General features: G+C 42.9%; 1 protein-coding gene across 3 annotated transcripts in view; it reads right to left on the bottom strand.

Moving 5' to 3' along the window:
* Positions 1 to 343: 343 nt before the first annotated feature.
* The window catches only part of PCDH19 (protocadherin 19), a 133,571-nt gene continuing 118,573 nt past the window's right edge, over positions 344 to 15,341 (bottom strand). For all 3 annotated transcript variants that reach the window (XM_033138079.1, XM_033138078.1, XM_033138080.1), the window contains one exon: positions 344 to 1,073. In XM_033138079.1, the coding sequence (XP_032993970.1) occupies positions 481 to 1,073 (593 nt within the window). In that variant the 3' untranslated portion in view covers positions 344 to 480. The remainder of the gene's footprint in view (positions 1,074 to 15,341) is intronic.

The following is a 15,341-nucleotide window of genomic DNA, read 5'->3' as shown; positions in this document are numbered from 1 at the left end:
GAAGACAATGCTAAGCTAGATGGACCAGTGGTCTGACTCAGTAGGAGGCAGCTGATTATGTTCCTAGAGATTACTTGAAACTGAGGTGTTTGGTGTGGTTTTTCCTTTAGTGATTTTTGTTTTGTTTGTTTTTTAGATTCAATTCTTCATACAGAACGCCATTTCGTAATAAGAGTTTTTGAGCTACAAAAATATATAAATTCAAAATACTTCATAGATAATACTTCCAACCACTGAAATGCCACCACTTCTACCATAGTGGGGAGAAGCTGAAGAATGGTGCTACTTTTACTTAGACCAACACCCCTGCTGCCTGTTGAACCAAGTGGGATTGTCACATTAATGATAGCTTCATATTTTTTTTATAAACAATACATTTAGGGAAAGCTTTTAAATACAGCGAATTTGTGAGCCATCAGTAAGCCATTAGAAACAATACACACATCCAGTACTGTTGTTTCCTTTCCTTTACAGTGCAATTTAGAGTACTATGTCCTTTAGCCTCTTCACACCAGGTGAGTCCTTCTCTCTACATTCTTGCAGAAGAGGGTTAATCTCATGCATGATATTTTCACTGTCTGCACCCCTCGGCTCCGCCTCAATGGGCCGAGAAGGGCCATTGTTTACAAACGGCTCCAGGTCGCGACTTCCTGGGCAGTGCATTACGTTGTAGGACACTGATGGTTTGCCAGACAAGGGGCTCTTCAGGTGGATAGGCGACATGATGGGGCTGACAGCTTCACAACCATTCCCTGCCTCCCGGACTGCACCGTTTACCTTTGGGCTACAGATGGGCGGATCCACTGTTCTTTTACCTTTCGAGTTGACTGGGCCCCGCTCCTCGGAGACAGGTTCACTCCCCTCTTTGCCAAATGTTGCAAAAGTTCTCTTTGTGCTACAGTCTTCGTAAAGCTCTGTATCCACAGTGGTAGCTTCTATGGAGAGGGACACGACATTCCTTCCATGCTCAGGGGATTTTGCTCGGCTGGGCACAGGGTTCCGGGGCATCCAGCATCGGTCAGAATGGCCAAGGATCCGGCACTCTTCCCGGCAATGAAATCCTTCACTCTGATCTGTAGAGAGAAAGACAAAGAAGGGCAGGTGATATATCATGAGCTGCTACACCCAATCCGAAATGTTCACTTGCTGAGGCTTAGCTCCAAGACCTATTGATAAACGACACTACGAGGAAGAATGCAGAGAAGAAACTTGTTCTCAAAATTGCCAGCTTGGAAGATTTATTGCATTTCATCATATTTCAGAAGGCAGGTTCCTTCTTCTGGGGAACAATCTACAAATAATTAAAAATATAAAAGCCAACTATTGGTGCACAGGCACAATCATACACAATGCTATTAAAAATATTTGAACCATTTGGAATATATGTAGTATGTAAGAGATATAAAAATTATTATTATTATTATTATTATTATTATTATTATTATTATTATTACTTCCCAACACCCTTACCAGGTAGAGTTCACTACAAAATTATATATAATTATAAAACAAACAGAACAACTATAAAACAAGAGAAGTGTAAATATAATTACAAACTGTTCCATATATAAAAACACTTAAAAACAGGGTCAGTACAGATGCAGACTGGGTTATTAAAAAAAATAAATCTAGCCATCTTTTAAGACCATTATATCATCAGTAGTATGAGTGGTTGGGACAATGTACATCACATCACATCACATCACATCACATCACATCACATCACATCACATCACATCACATCACATCACATCAAAAACACACTTCCATCTTGTCACCAGACCCAGAAACTGCTTAGTTTCAACAAGGTGTCTTATGTGCCTTCAGACAATGCCCTGGGAACAGGCGTATCTACACCACAGCTCTTGAATGGCTCAAGAGTCATGCTCTCTGCACAGAGAATCCTGGGAACTTGATTTATTATTAGTAGTAATTGGTTGAATATGACCACTTGGCGCAGACAACTAAGTATACCTGAATACTTTTGGTCAGATACATATGCCTCTGGTGTGGTTTTATATTCCCACTTCAGCCAGCGGGTTTTTTTTTTTTTTTTAAAGTAAACCAATTAGTGGTTATAACTACACCACGGATAAAGTAGTTCAGCAATCATTTCTTCTCCCAGGGAAATCGTTGGAATTGCGATTATGTAAGCCACAGCTCACTGGAAGGACAGATCCTGAAGCTGAGGCTCCAATACTTTGACCACCTCATGAGAAGAGAAGACTCCCTGGAAAAGACCCTAATGTTGGGAAAGATGGAGGGCACAAGAAGAAGGGGACGACAGAGGATGAGATGGTTGGACAACGTTCATGAAGCTACCAACTTGAGTCTGACCAAACTTCAGGAGGCAGTGGGAGACAGGCGTGCCTGGTGTGCTCTGGTCCATGGGGTCACGAAGTGTCGGACACGACTAAACGGCTAAACAACAACAAGCCACAGACATGCAAGTTCAGCCCTGTGGGCTGAATGTGACCCCCAAGTGCTCTCCATCAGGCCGTTAGGACTCTCTCCAGCACTGCTCCACACACTTTTCAAGGGCTTCTGCCTGGAGGAATGTCTTGTGACAGTGCCCCTCCTGCTTGCCTGAATGCAAGTGCCGGGTGTATAAGAATCTCTGTCTTTTGCATGGCTAGAATACAGTCTTCTTGTCATACAAAGGGAAGAGTTGTGTCCATTGCTCTTTTGCCTTTGGCCCCAACTGCCACTGGCATGTGGCTCCTGGAAAGTTGCCCTTGCAGGAATGCAGCCCTTGAAAAAGGTTCCCCCACCCCTACTATAAGAAGTGCAGAAAAGGAATTACCTGCAAGGACACTTGGGAATCCATTAACATAAAACCTACTACCTACATTTGTAGGGTAGATTTCCAGAACTGCAATTCTGCCTATTTTTAATCCCATATACACACCTCTCGTTTCTATAACAAGTAGTAGACATTGGCAAAGTGACATTTTAAAGGGCTGTTTTTATCGCAGTGGGTTTCTCTCCCCTGCCCCCACTGCTATTATTATTTTAACAGGTTGAAGTTCAGCCTCCAACAGGCTAGGTGTCGTTCAGAATTTCTGCTGCTGCCTCTGCTGCTGTCAGAACAAAAAGCTGAAGGGAAACACATTACGATGGGAAATAAATTAAACCACGTTCAGCCTGCGTGGCTGCCTGCGTAGGAGTCAGCATTTTCTTCTTCCTATTGCCAGCGCTAAAAGTCATTGTGCTTTAAACCTTGCTCGACATGAGATATCCAAGTATAAACTCCACACCAGGCGATGAATTTTGCTGGCTCCTCTTTTTATACTTTAGTTGATTTGTACTTGATTTCCAACAGATCTACAGTGGTGTTTGTAGGCACCTAGCAGTCTGAGAGGGGCTATAAACAAGTATTCTGCTCAGATTCACTGTGTAGCCAGGTATTTACTCATGACAGGTGATGTGCCGCAGTTACTTAGGGACGACTAAATGGTGCTTGTTTTACTGCTTGTTTTGCCACAGTATGAGGATTAACAACAGAACAACAAAAGTTAACTTTGTGAGCTCTTATGACTGCTAAAGGACTTATACTTTGAACCTGGAAGGATAAATATCCACTGTCCATGCATTGGTCTGAGGACCTCATGGCCCTGACGGCATTTGAACATATTGCATATAGATATCAATCTCACATGGAAACCTATTTGGCCATCTGGAGACTTTACATTAACTTATCTATTTAATTTAAGTTGCATGTACTGTCAGTTATTGTTTCCATAATGTGAACTGATACTGTATATTATTAGTATTAGTGGTAGCTGTATCTATATTTTGTTTATATTAATTCTTTTTTCCCTTCCCCCTTTCTTTTCTTTTTTAAATTTGCAAATAAAAAACTGATTCGTTTTTGGTGTTTTTTTGGACAAAGGAACAGGGCAAAAGAGGGTAAAAGGTAAAGGGACCCCTGACAGTTAAGTGCAGTTGCGGACGACTCTGGGGTTGTGGCGCTCATCTCGCATTACTGGCCGAGGGAGCCGGCATACAGCTTCCGGGTCATGTGGCTAGCATGACTAAGCCTCTTCTGGCAAACCAGAGCAGCGCACGGAAACGCCGTTTAGCTTCCCGCTGGAGCGGTACCTATTTATCTACTTGCACTTTGACGTGCTTTCGAACTGCTAGGTTGGCAAAGGAACAGGGCAAAAGAGGGTATGAATGGCTAATTATCCATCAGCTCAAATGTCCTCTAAAAGCTAGTTGTTATATTTAACGTGCTCTACAGGAAGGACAGCAAAGAGTACATTGGAAGTGATATCACTCCACATGACAAAGGAAATATAGACCCCTCCCCCCAAAAAGCCACAGGAAGTAATTTAGTACTGTGGATGTATTGTCGTGCGCCCCCCCCCCCAGACCAAAATGCCCTGTTCTGAACAACAAAGCAGCAACCATAACCCAAACATGGAGCTTGACTTCACATCGTCTCACAATGTTTTAGTGAACATACAAGAGAACATTAAATAGTTCGTGCATGGCACTTATCAAAGAGAGCCAATCAAAAAATTTATTTCAAAAGGACTTACATGTCCCTAGAGGGTGAATGCCTGATAAAACTTCATGAACATAGGTTAAAGGTGGGCATCACAGCTCTCTAAGCCTATTGAGTTTCCTGACCCTCTGAATAATCTATTATGCATTTCATTTTCTGCTAATGAAGTGCTCCTAATATCTCTATCAAACTCTTGGAGATTTCCATCCTAGGTGCAACCAAAAGGAGCACCAACAATTGTCTATATGCATTATCCTGTGGTTACCAGATATTAACAATAAAGGGCACATAAATAAAGGAGGCACCCAAGGGAGGAAATGTTGTAGTAAAGGGTGATTTCAATTACCCTCACATTGACTGGGTAAATGCATGCATCAGTCACAAAAAGGGGCGAAATTATCAAGCTACCCTAAATGGCTGTGCCCTAGAACAGCCAGTCATAGCACTGATAAAAGGACCCTGAACTTCATTACACATATCAGGGTTAGCCTCTTGCCACCACAAGATGCAGTGACAGCGACCAAGTTGGATAGCTTGAAAATGGGGTTTAAAATAAATTCATAGAGGATAAGGCTAACAACAGCTAATGGCCAGGATGGCCTTTTGCAACCTCTAGTATCAGAGGTGGGCATGGCTGTGAATACCAACTGCTGGAGAACATGAGTGGCAAGTTCACTGTTGTACTCTTGTCTTCTGGGCTTACCATAGACATCTGGGTGCTCACTTTGAATGCCATGATGCAGCAAGGTTCTTTGTACATTCTTCCAACCTGGACCTACCTCAGTAATAAAGCATGTGCCCAATCCCTAGTATCTCCGGTGAATATGATCTTGGGTAGCACAGAACTGGTGAAACCCTTGTCTGAGCATCTGGAAAGCTACTGACAGTGGGGGGGACGGGACAATACTGTATTGACAGTCTGACTTGGTATACAGGCAACTTCCAACTGGAGATGGGGTTATGTACCAAGGCACCACACGTTTAAGTGAAATTGCATTTATTTGAAACACCATTGACAAAGCCTGCAAACACTCCCTTTTGTGACATTTTCAGGTCACTTCCAGGTTCAGCACGATGCGCTTTGCGCAGACATGCACCTATTAGATGTGCCTAAAACAGTCACAGCCTGTACGCTCTTTCCTATGTTCCTAACATGGCTGAGACAGAACCCATTTCATTTGACCATACCAATTCTTGACTAAAATATTCTTCTTTGGAATTCAGTAGTATCTTTTAGCAAGCACTTTCGCCTTTAATTAGCCACCTTCTAGCTCCATCTCACTTTCCTTATTTTCCATAACATTAGCCAAAGCCACAATTGAATCACACCTTCAGAGTTTGATGTATTGAACCTCACTCGCGCCTTGCAAACACAGAGACCTTGGTATCCACTCAGCCACAGTGGTGAATCCCAACTGTCTGAGGAGATAGTTCATTTGGATGCTTTGTTCATCTGTGTATGTAACTTCTGCTTTTCAGCTCCATTTGTATTTCCACCACATTCTAGCACAAAAAAGGGGGCTAATAAAAATTCTTGGCACATAACACAATGCAGCAAAAAAAGGAAAGGGGGGGGGAGAAAGAGCAGCTTTAGCACTTACAGGGAATCTGCTTGTAGAAAAGAAAACCTTAAGGAAGTTGCAGAAGGCAGGGAGACAAAAGAGGAATAAACCAAGTGGATGGAATCTTGCATCTTTAATGCTCCTCTCTCCTTCACAGCAGCCACCACATCGTTCAAGTGGCAGCAGCAAGTGACTGTGGTCTGGGCACTGCTGACCCTTCTCATTCTCAGCAAAGGAAGCTGCCAGACATGCAAACACACTGCTTAGAAGTGTTTAAATACTGGTGCCCAGTAAAATGTTGGCTTTGCTGTTTTCAGTTCTTGAGCAAAAACAAAGGATTAAATGTCTCTATCTTCCTGTTCATCCCCTAATGAACACCTGAAGTAAAGACCATGATATTCTAGTATTTTGCACAAGTGTGGGATTGGGTACCGCATGCCTCAATCAGCATCCTGGTGATCGTTACGTATCAATGCATGCACCTAGTACTTATGACTGTGAAGACCTGTGTGTATTCTAGCATTCAGCATAAGCATGGGACTTGGCACTGTATGCAGAAATTTGCATACTGATAAACTTTATTTGTTTGCTTTTAAAGAAAGCTCCCAGTCCAACTGCAAACTCACTGGTTTAAGCCCAGAGCTCTGTGCTGAGGACAGCAGAAGGCAGATGACTGCCTACTGGTGGGCCACTGGTTAGTTTATGCCGGACCACGTAGTTCTGGAATTTGCACCAAATAATAATAATAATGCTGTACTGGGTGGTACTGTACTTGGTCTGATCCTGCAGAGTTCAGAATACACCATGACAACTGCACTGTTTGAGATTGGAAGGTATGCACTGCATAACACCTTAGTTTTCATGTGTCAATGAATATGCATGCGCATCAGAGATGAGACAAGTCCACTCTCCACTCCAAGGTTTAGAGACCCTGGAGAAGTGGCTGAACTGCAAAGAATGGAAATGCTCACAACTCATGCTGACATTTTGACAAGACAGCCTGAAAAGTAAAAAATGGAGACTGAATTACCAGGGACAGGGATTAAGAAATGGGGATTGTCCTTGGAAAGTGATGGCAGTTGCAGCATCTGTAACACTAGTCCTAACCTTTTTGCAAAATCAGCATGCCAACACACACCACAATAGTGGGAAGCAGCTTGATTTCTGCTTGTATAACAGACGTACCACTGCTGAATACAACCATACAGGCATGCTCTCCTAGCAACTGTGAGGCTGTCAATCTCTCCCTAAGCTCCAGTTAGACATATGCAAGCTCTGGTACTCACCCTCTTCCCCCTTGATGGCTCACCCAGAGCCCTTGCAGAATTGTGAAATGTAACATGTGAACACCCCTATGAAGTAAGCCAAGATCCTAAGAAACAGCAAATTTTACTCAATATATTATTGTACATAATCAAAACACAACTTTTAAATGCAAAACCTTTCAACATATTAATAAAATTAAACCAATTTGGATTCCTCATCCACATTACAGGAGGCAAGCTATGTCCTCTGTCTTCTAACAAAAACATCACCTTATTGTGTTGAAAGATTTTGTATTTTACATCCTGCATTTATAAGCAGTCCATGTATAATAATATATTGAGAAACATTTGCTGTTGCATGGGGTGCTGTTGTTCTTATCGTCATGACTTATAGATTGTATGTCTGCATAAATTCACACACACACCATACGGCATTTAGATTCCCTCACCACGAAATTTGTGGCTACAGGTCTGGCAGTTGTACATGACAACCCTGGGAATGCATATTTTAAAACATGGTCTGAAATAGTGGCATATTTTTAAATATATATATTTTTATTAAACGTTTTCAGTGAGAGAGTAATATGAAAGAGGAAGAAAAACAAAATAAATTATGATACAATAGAGCATATGGGTATTTAAGTAATACAAGTACAGTGGTGCCCCGCTAGACGAATGCCTCGCTAGACGAAAAACTCGCTAGACGAACGGCGTTTGTCTAGCGGAAGCTGCCCCGCAAGACGAAAAAGTCAATGGGGCTGCTTCGCAAGACAAAAAAAAAAATCGTCTTTTTTTCATTTAGCGGAGCGCGGCTGTCATTGCCGCTTCGCTAGACGAAAAAACTGCTAGACGAAAAAATTCGTAGAATGAATTATTTTCGTCTAGCGGGGCACCACTGTATTCCAATAATTGTAAAATTATTAACGACATTATATTTTTCCTAAATAGCAGGGGTGTCATGGGTGTCTCTGTGTGTATTAGTAGGAAAGGGGGCACCCACCTGCACTATACACTTAAAGCAGTATTATGCCACTTTAAACAGCCTTGGCTTCCCCAAAAGAATAATGGGAAATGTGGTTTGTTAAGGGTGCTGAGAGGAGACCCCCTATTCCCCATACAGAGCTACAGTTCCCAGAACGGTTTAACAACCAATCCTTCTTCCCATGGTCAAAGTTTAAAGCAATTCCCATCCTGCATGAAAAGACCTCAGTTCAGCCATCTGTGGCAGAAATATCATTCTCTCTGAGAAGTACAGCTAACAACCCCAAGTGAGCCCGGTTTTTTCCAACCACCTCTGTTCCAACCTCGAGGGACTGTCACACAAAGCAGCTAATAATGATCCCCAACCACAGACATGTTGTGTCTGTATCGATTTGAGAAGGTCTGGGCCGTGAGGCTTTCTGAGATGTGGGCTGGCTACGGAGCTGCCAAATTGCTTCACAGAAGTCTTAGGTAAAAAGGAGTAGCGAGGAACTCTGGCGCTTTTCCCCGCCACTCACCTGAAGACAGAACGAAGCCCATATCGTTAAAATACAGAAGTTGGAAGGAGCAGGAAGGCACAGAAGGAGGCAGAAGGCCCAGCTCAGAGGTGCCCCAGAGATGAAATGGTGGTTATTCTCTGGGAAGATGTTGGAGCAGTGCTGATAGGAAGCAGCAAGCAAATAGGGCCTTGCAGGAGCAAAAAAAAAAAAATCATGTCAGAATTGCCCGCCGTTAGGCCCACAGTGTGTGCTAAGCTCGGCTGCCTGACGATTGTGGCTCCCCCTCGGTTTCACTGCATTTACAGAAGTCTATTACAGAAACACATTACTAGCTCCCTGGGTAAGCTGTGGAAAGGGGTGGGGGTGTGGGGAGTGAACAAGCCTCCTCCGACAACTGAACACTACACCAGGCCAGGCTTCAGGTTGTGTTTTTTTTTAAGCCTCTTATTCACCCAAACAGATATGGGTTTAAACTGGAGCCGAGACTGAAAACCCAGAACTAGTTTTCAAGACCAGGCTGCACTTTTCCTGGATCATGTTAACAGAGAAATGTGAGGTGGTTTCAATAAGGAGAAGATGCAAGTGCAGGGTGCTCTTTTAAAAACAAAAACAAATAAACACCTAGCTGTCTATTGCATTTTCATCACCAAGGAGCATGTGGCCTGAAGTAAGCAAGTGGGACATGCTCCCAAATGGGACTTGAATGCGACTTGCTTCCAAGAAAATGTGCACAGGGTTGCTTGCTTAAGAGTGGCATGGGTGGCTCTCCCCAACCCCTTTTATCTACTCCACAAATTTGTGAGGTATGCTGCTACTGAGCAGATGAAGCTAGTTTAATCAGATCAGGAAAATATGACCGTGACTCTTAATATCTAAGAGGGTTTTCACTTTCAGAGGGCTTAAAGAAATATGCTGCTCAAAAACTGGTTTCAAAGAGCGACTGGAAAAAGGGAGAACCTGAAATTACAGTTTGGGGGGCAGGGAGATGGTATGCAAATGATCTCATATCAGTGCAGCAAAATGTAAGCAAACTGCAACCGCTAGAAACAGTGGGTGTTAAGGCTGCGAGAAGATGTAGACACCATACAATGGAAGTACATGATTCCCAACAAAGAATCCTGGGAACTAGTTTGTTAAGGGTATTTGGGGACTGTAGCTCTATGTGGAATAAACAATGGTTCCCATGATTATCTGTGGGGAAGACGTGCTCCTTAGATGCACCACTTCCATTTCCAAAATGTCAGCTTTCCCTGCCAGTATCTTCGTATGGAAAAGGAGGGTCAAGACAGCCAAAACATTCTCATTTGTCGCAAATGAGCCCATATTAGATTTGATCTGACCTGTTGGATTCAGGTTGAATCAAAACCAACTGCCTCACATAAAATTATTCGTTTTACAAAAGAAAAATTGGTGTTATTTCCAGCCCTGTTCTAAAGTTTGCCTTCTCACGATCACTACTGTCACCAGGAGCATAATGAGGCCTGGAGGCATTCCTCCCACCTACGCAAGCCACACTACTACAATTCAGAAGACTCTCCCCGGTTTATCCAAAACTTACAAGAGGAGGCAGTTTCAGTGGCTCATGGGGGGATTAGACCCTTGGTAGTTCCCATCAATCCTTGCAATCAAGACCATATCACTGCAGCATTGAAGAGCCACTTGGCAGCCTTTAGTAGGACTCTCCTAACTACTGCAGCTGCTGATTTGGGATGGAAAGGGGAAGGGCAGTAGAGAGGGAAGGACAGCTCTGGTAGAACCCATTCTGCCCAAAGTTTAGGAATCCTGGCCTGATTCACAAGTGGGCTTGGGGTAGAGGGGAAATGCATAAAATTAACATTCCAAGCCTTCCCCAACACCATTCTAAAAGTTGGCATCATCACTTGTTTCTAGAGCACTGATACCAATATGGCCTTCCTCTCTGAATTCAGCCTAAATGTACCTTACCTTTCTACGGTCACACATAGAAGAAAACAGTTCTGATTAGGCATGGTTAGAACTGCACTATGGCAATGTAAATAAATAAATAAATAAATAAGCAAGCCTGCCATACAAAATTGAAAATGCAGCTGGAATCACTAGCTCGGCTTATGCATTCTCCTTGAAGGACACACCGCTGTGAATTCTCATTTTATATTACATCCGACTCTGCTCTGGAATAGAAAGGGAGAACAAAAGTACCCAGTGCATGCAATTAAAATATGCATCAGCTGGCATTTGGGTGCTATATGACCACATATACTTCCATATATTTCAAATCCAAATTCACTGTAGCCGAGCACACAACAAGATTGAAAGACTGACCTGCTCAGCTCTCCTAAGCAATTGAATTATTGGTGATGGAATCTGCAGCACCAGACACAGAGGCAAAGTTGAAACGTACTGAGGTACAAGTGCTTAGGGATTTAATATCACTGATAAATGCTCTGATGGCATGTATGGTTATGCAGCCTGGGCAATAACAATAGACCCCAGAGCTTCTATTTTGTGGAGAGAAGCACAATTCATTCCAATCTATGTCAGAAGGATTTTGAAGAGGCATATAAGTAGAAGCCAATTGGACTATTTCATACTGATCGGGAACTGAAGCAGCTGGGTCTCTTAAAAATGGAAGAGAGAGAGAGCATGCAGAGAAGGCACAGGTGTCTGCCTAATTTTGAGCATCATTGAAGAAAACCAATACAGACAAAACTGTTTCTTACTAAAAGTTTTGCTTAAGACAACACAGGCTTCAAGGGGAATTCTGGATGTCACATGCTTACATGCAAGATAGCTGGCACGCTAACGATACAAGTATTTATGCAGGAGTCGCCAAGTGTTTTGAGCAAGTGGGCCCATTTGAAACGATGAGAAAATGCTGCAGGTGCCACAAAATGGCTTTCATGGAGCGACAGGAGTGTCGTAACACAAAATGGCATCCACATCTGAAAGAGCAGGCTAGGAATCAGGACCACAAAATGGTGCAAACGTGCCTTCCCCCAACCCCTAGTAAAACAGCTGTGACTGCACTCCCAAATTTTCACCAAAATTATTCTACTTTTCACCACTGCCCACCTGGAAATGGTCAAAGAAAGCAGCAATACTGCTGTAACTATTCAGTGACCATAAGCATCAACCCCTCTCCAAGTTCTGAAATTTCACCAGCCATGGTTCACCTGATTCCAAACTCGCTTCAGCAGCCATAAGGAATTCGCCTTATTATGACGTCAGACTGCTTGTTCATCTGGCCTGCTACTTTATCCTGGCACAGTTCAATGTAATTCTAAAATAAACAATGTAAGTGCACAAGTGTGCAGGCTGCCAGAGAAGAGATTGCCACTGCTTTGCTGCTGCTCTGCTCCTGCTGCTCCTGTTTGAAGATTCAAGATAGATAAAAGAAAGTACTTCTTCATGCAGCACACAATTAAACTGTGCAACTTGCTCCCATAGGAGGCAGTGATGGCCACCTACTTAGATGGTTTTAAAAAAGCACTGGGCAAATTCATGGAGGGGAGGGGCTTTTGAGGGCTACTGGGTGTGTTGGCTGTGCTCTGCCTCCCCAGCTGGAGGCAGGGATGCTTCTGAATGCCAACTGCTGGAAACCACAGGAGCTGAGAGTTCCCACAGGCATTTGGTTGGCCACTATGAGAACAGGATACTGGACTAAATAGGCCATTTGGCAGGATACAGCAAACTTTTCTTATGTTCTAAGATTCACTGCTTTGCAGTAAGCAATGGTTTGCCTTAGCATCTCATCCAAAACAAGGCTCATGGTTTGTTTCCTTCATACAGACCACAAGCCTGTGTTTAGATGGTGTGCTAAGCCAAATCATGGCTTAACACACAGCAGCAGCAGAGGACCAAAGCAGAAATTATCTCCTTCCCAGGAGCCTGCACACATTCGCAGAAAGCCATGGTTTGGCATAGTGTTATGTATGAAACGAGTGTCTGAGTGACTGCGGCTCTCCATGTCCAAGAAAGATGTTTATTGCCTGATTCACGTTCCTTGTAACTGGAGATACCAGGGGTTGAATCTTGGGCTCTCTACATATACGGCATGTAGAATCTACCATCAAGAATTCCACTTAAAAAGAAATAGGCACTGGAATACTGGATAAAATTATAGAGCAAGATTCTTGCTGGCTCCAGTCATAAAGACTGCTCCTGATGTTTCAGGTGCCTATTGTCTGGGGATGGGGAGACGGGACAGGGCTCAGACTTAAGCGGTGTTAATATATAGTTTTGGGTTGATATATGGGTCTATATATATGGATCAATATAAAGATTTGAATAAGATGTGTTGGTTCTGCTGCTATTTGGATTATTATTGTTGTCTTCATTTGTATTGCCAGGCCTCATTACAGGGATGGGGAACTTTTGGCACCTCCAGAGATTGCTGGAGACTGTAGCTCTCACCATCCTTAACCATTTTACATGTTGCTAGGGCTGAAACAAGTTAATCTGCATGGGCATATGTTTCCTGTCCCTTTCTTAATATGAATTATTAGCAGCTTGTTTCATCTTAGAGTATATTTAGCAACATAAAATGTCTGGCCTATTAATATTTGCACGACTATTTAAATTGGCTGATATTTCATAGTTGCTTGCGAATTGTCTTGAAATATTGCATCATCATCATCACTATAATTATTATTTGCATTTTGATAGCACACCCTTCATCCAAAGATCACAGGGCAGTTTACAATATTAAAATGCAAAAAATTATAATGCATACATACAATAATAACAAAAACGATAATCCCACACGCTGTTTAAAAGGCTGTCCATTGTTTACTAAGAGTTAGCAAGCAAACAGCAATCTGGGGGTCTGTGTGCAAATGCAAAATCACAAAAAGTCAGGGAAATGCAGAAACGCCCCCCCCCCAAAAAAAAAACCCGTGTGAGGAAGCTCTGAGACCTTTCCAGACGCCAGTAAGCAAAGCAGCACCTTGATTACCAGCCTTTGGGATGCTCCCAGAGCCCCCCCCACCTCCTTCCCAGAGGATGGTAAGGAAGGCATCGCCATGCAAAGGCTCTGGGAAGCTGCCGGAGCCCTCCTGCTTCCTTTCCAAAGCCCTGTAGGCGCTGGGTACAATAAGTGGGGGAAATAAATAAATAAATGGAGAGAGGAGAATGGTGCGTTTCCCCAGTTCTCCATTTATTTCCCCACCACCATCCACATAAGGTCGAGATAAAGTGAGCCCAACTTGCAGGCTTACTGTGTTTGGTTATGTCCTTTTCCCCCCTGAGTTTGTGATCCACTTTTGGCATGCAAATAAAACAATGACAATAAAGAAGAGTACCGGAAAATGGCTAGCTAGATTTTGTCGCCCCTAATTAGAAATGCCTACCTACAAGAGCACAATGCCACAGTGAAAATTTGGTGCATTTTTTTTTTGCACCCCCGTGGTGCTACTGCAATCAGTACAACACCATGCCTGGGTACGAGCAAACAGCACGACTGTTAAAAAATTCATTTCAAAATCTTCCTGGAAGCTAATAAATTTTACAACAGTTTCAGTTCCTTTCTCATTGCAACAAAGGAAAGCTTAGTTCCAGACAAATTAAAAGTAAATTGATTGCCTTAGGGGAATGTATTCAAATATCACTTTTCCATGTTAGAAATCTCTTTCCCTAAAATGCCGAGGAAGGGAAAAGAGAGAGAACGAACCACAGCAATGGTTTGGAAACAGTAAATCATTAAATCCCTGTTTGCAAAAATGGATAGCAAGGGGTGGGGGTGGGGGGCTATCAAACTTAAAATAAAATGCAAATATGTCACTGGGGTGCAGGCCTAACATTTGTGCCTGAATTTATGAATAATAAATATGAATAAATAGTAAACATGAAGGGATCAAACATTGCATTCAGTGTTCACCCATATTTATCCATCTCTCCCAGACAGCATCTGGAAAGCAACTTTAAATTTTATTGTGTTGGGGGCCTTGGGGATAGGAAAGCAAAGAGACCATTCTGCAACAACTCTGTACCTCAGGTTACAAACACCTCAGGTTACAAACACTTCGGGTTACAGACTCCACTAACCCGGAAGTAGTACCTCGGGTTAAGAACTTTACCTCAGGATGAGAACTGGAATCGTGCGGTGGCGGTGGCAGTGGGAGGCCCCATTAGGGAAAGCGCACCTCAGGTTAAGAATGGTTTCAGGTTAAGAACGGACCTCCGGAACGAATTAAGTTCGTAACCAGAGGTACCACTGTATTTAAATTTAGAGACAGTTTACACAATCTTACTTTTTTCTTTTTCTAAGAAGCCTCTGACCCCCTCCATTCATAGTCTACACTCACGTTGGGAAAATGTAAATGATCACAGATATTGAGAATTGTTCAGACACCAGCGCTATTGCATCCCTGCAGTTGTAAGAACTTTGGGAATTGGTGCCCAAGTATGCTCCCCGCCTTCCCTTCGCATCCCTCTTTTTGTGTGTTTCACAACTTTTAGATAGTAAGCCTAAATCAGGGCCTGAATCCCTTCTCTGGCAGCCTTTTTAGCAAGGTAATAAGTCCCACTGAATTCCATGAGACTTACT

This window comes from Lacerta agilis, chromosome Z (genome assembly GCF_009819535.1).
Source record: "Lacerta agilis isolate rLacAgi1 chromosome Z, rLacAgi1.pri, whole genome shotgun sequence".
Taxonomy (NCBI): domain Eukaryota; kingdom Metazoa; phylum Chordata; class Lepidosauria; order Squamata; family Lacertidae; genus Lacerta; species Lacerta agilis.
This window is presented reverse-complemented; position numbering and strand designations above follow the sequence as displayed.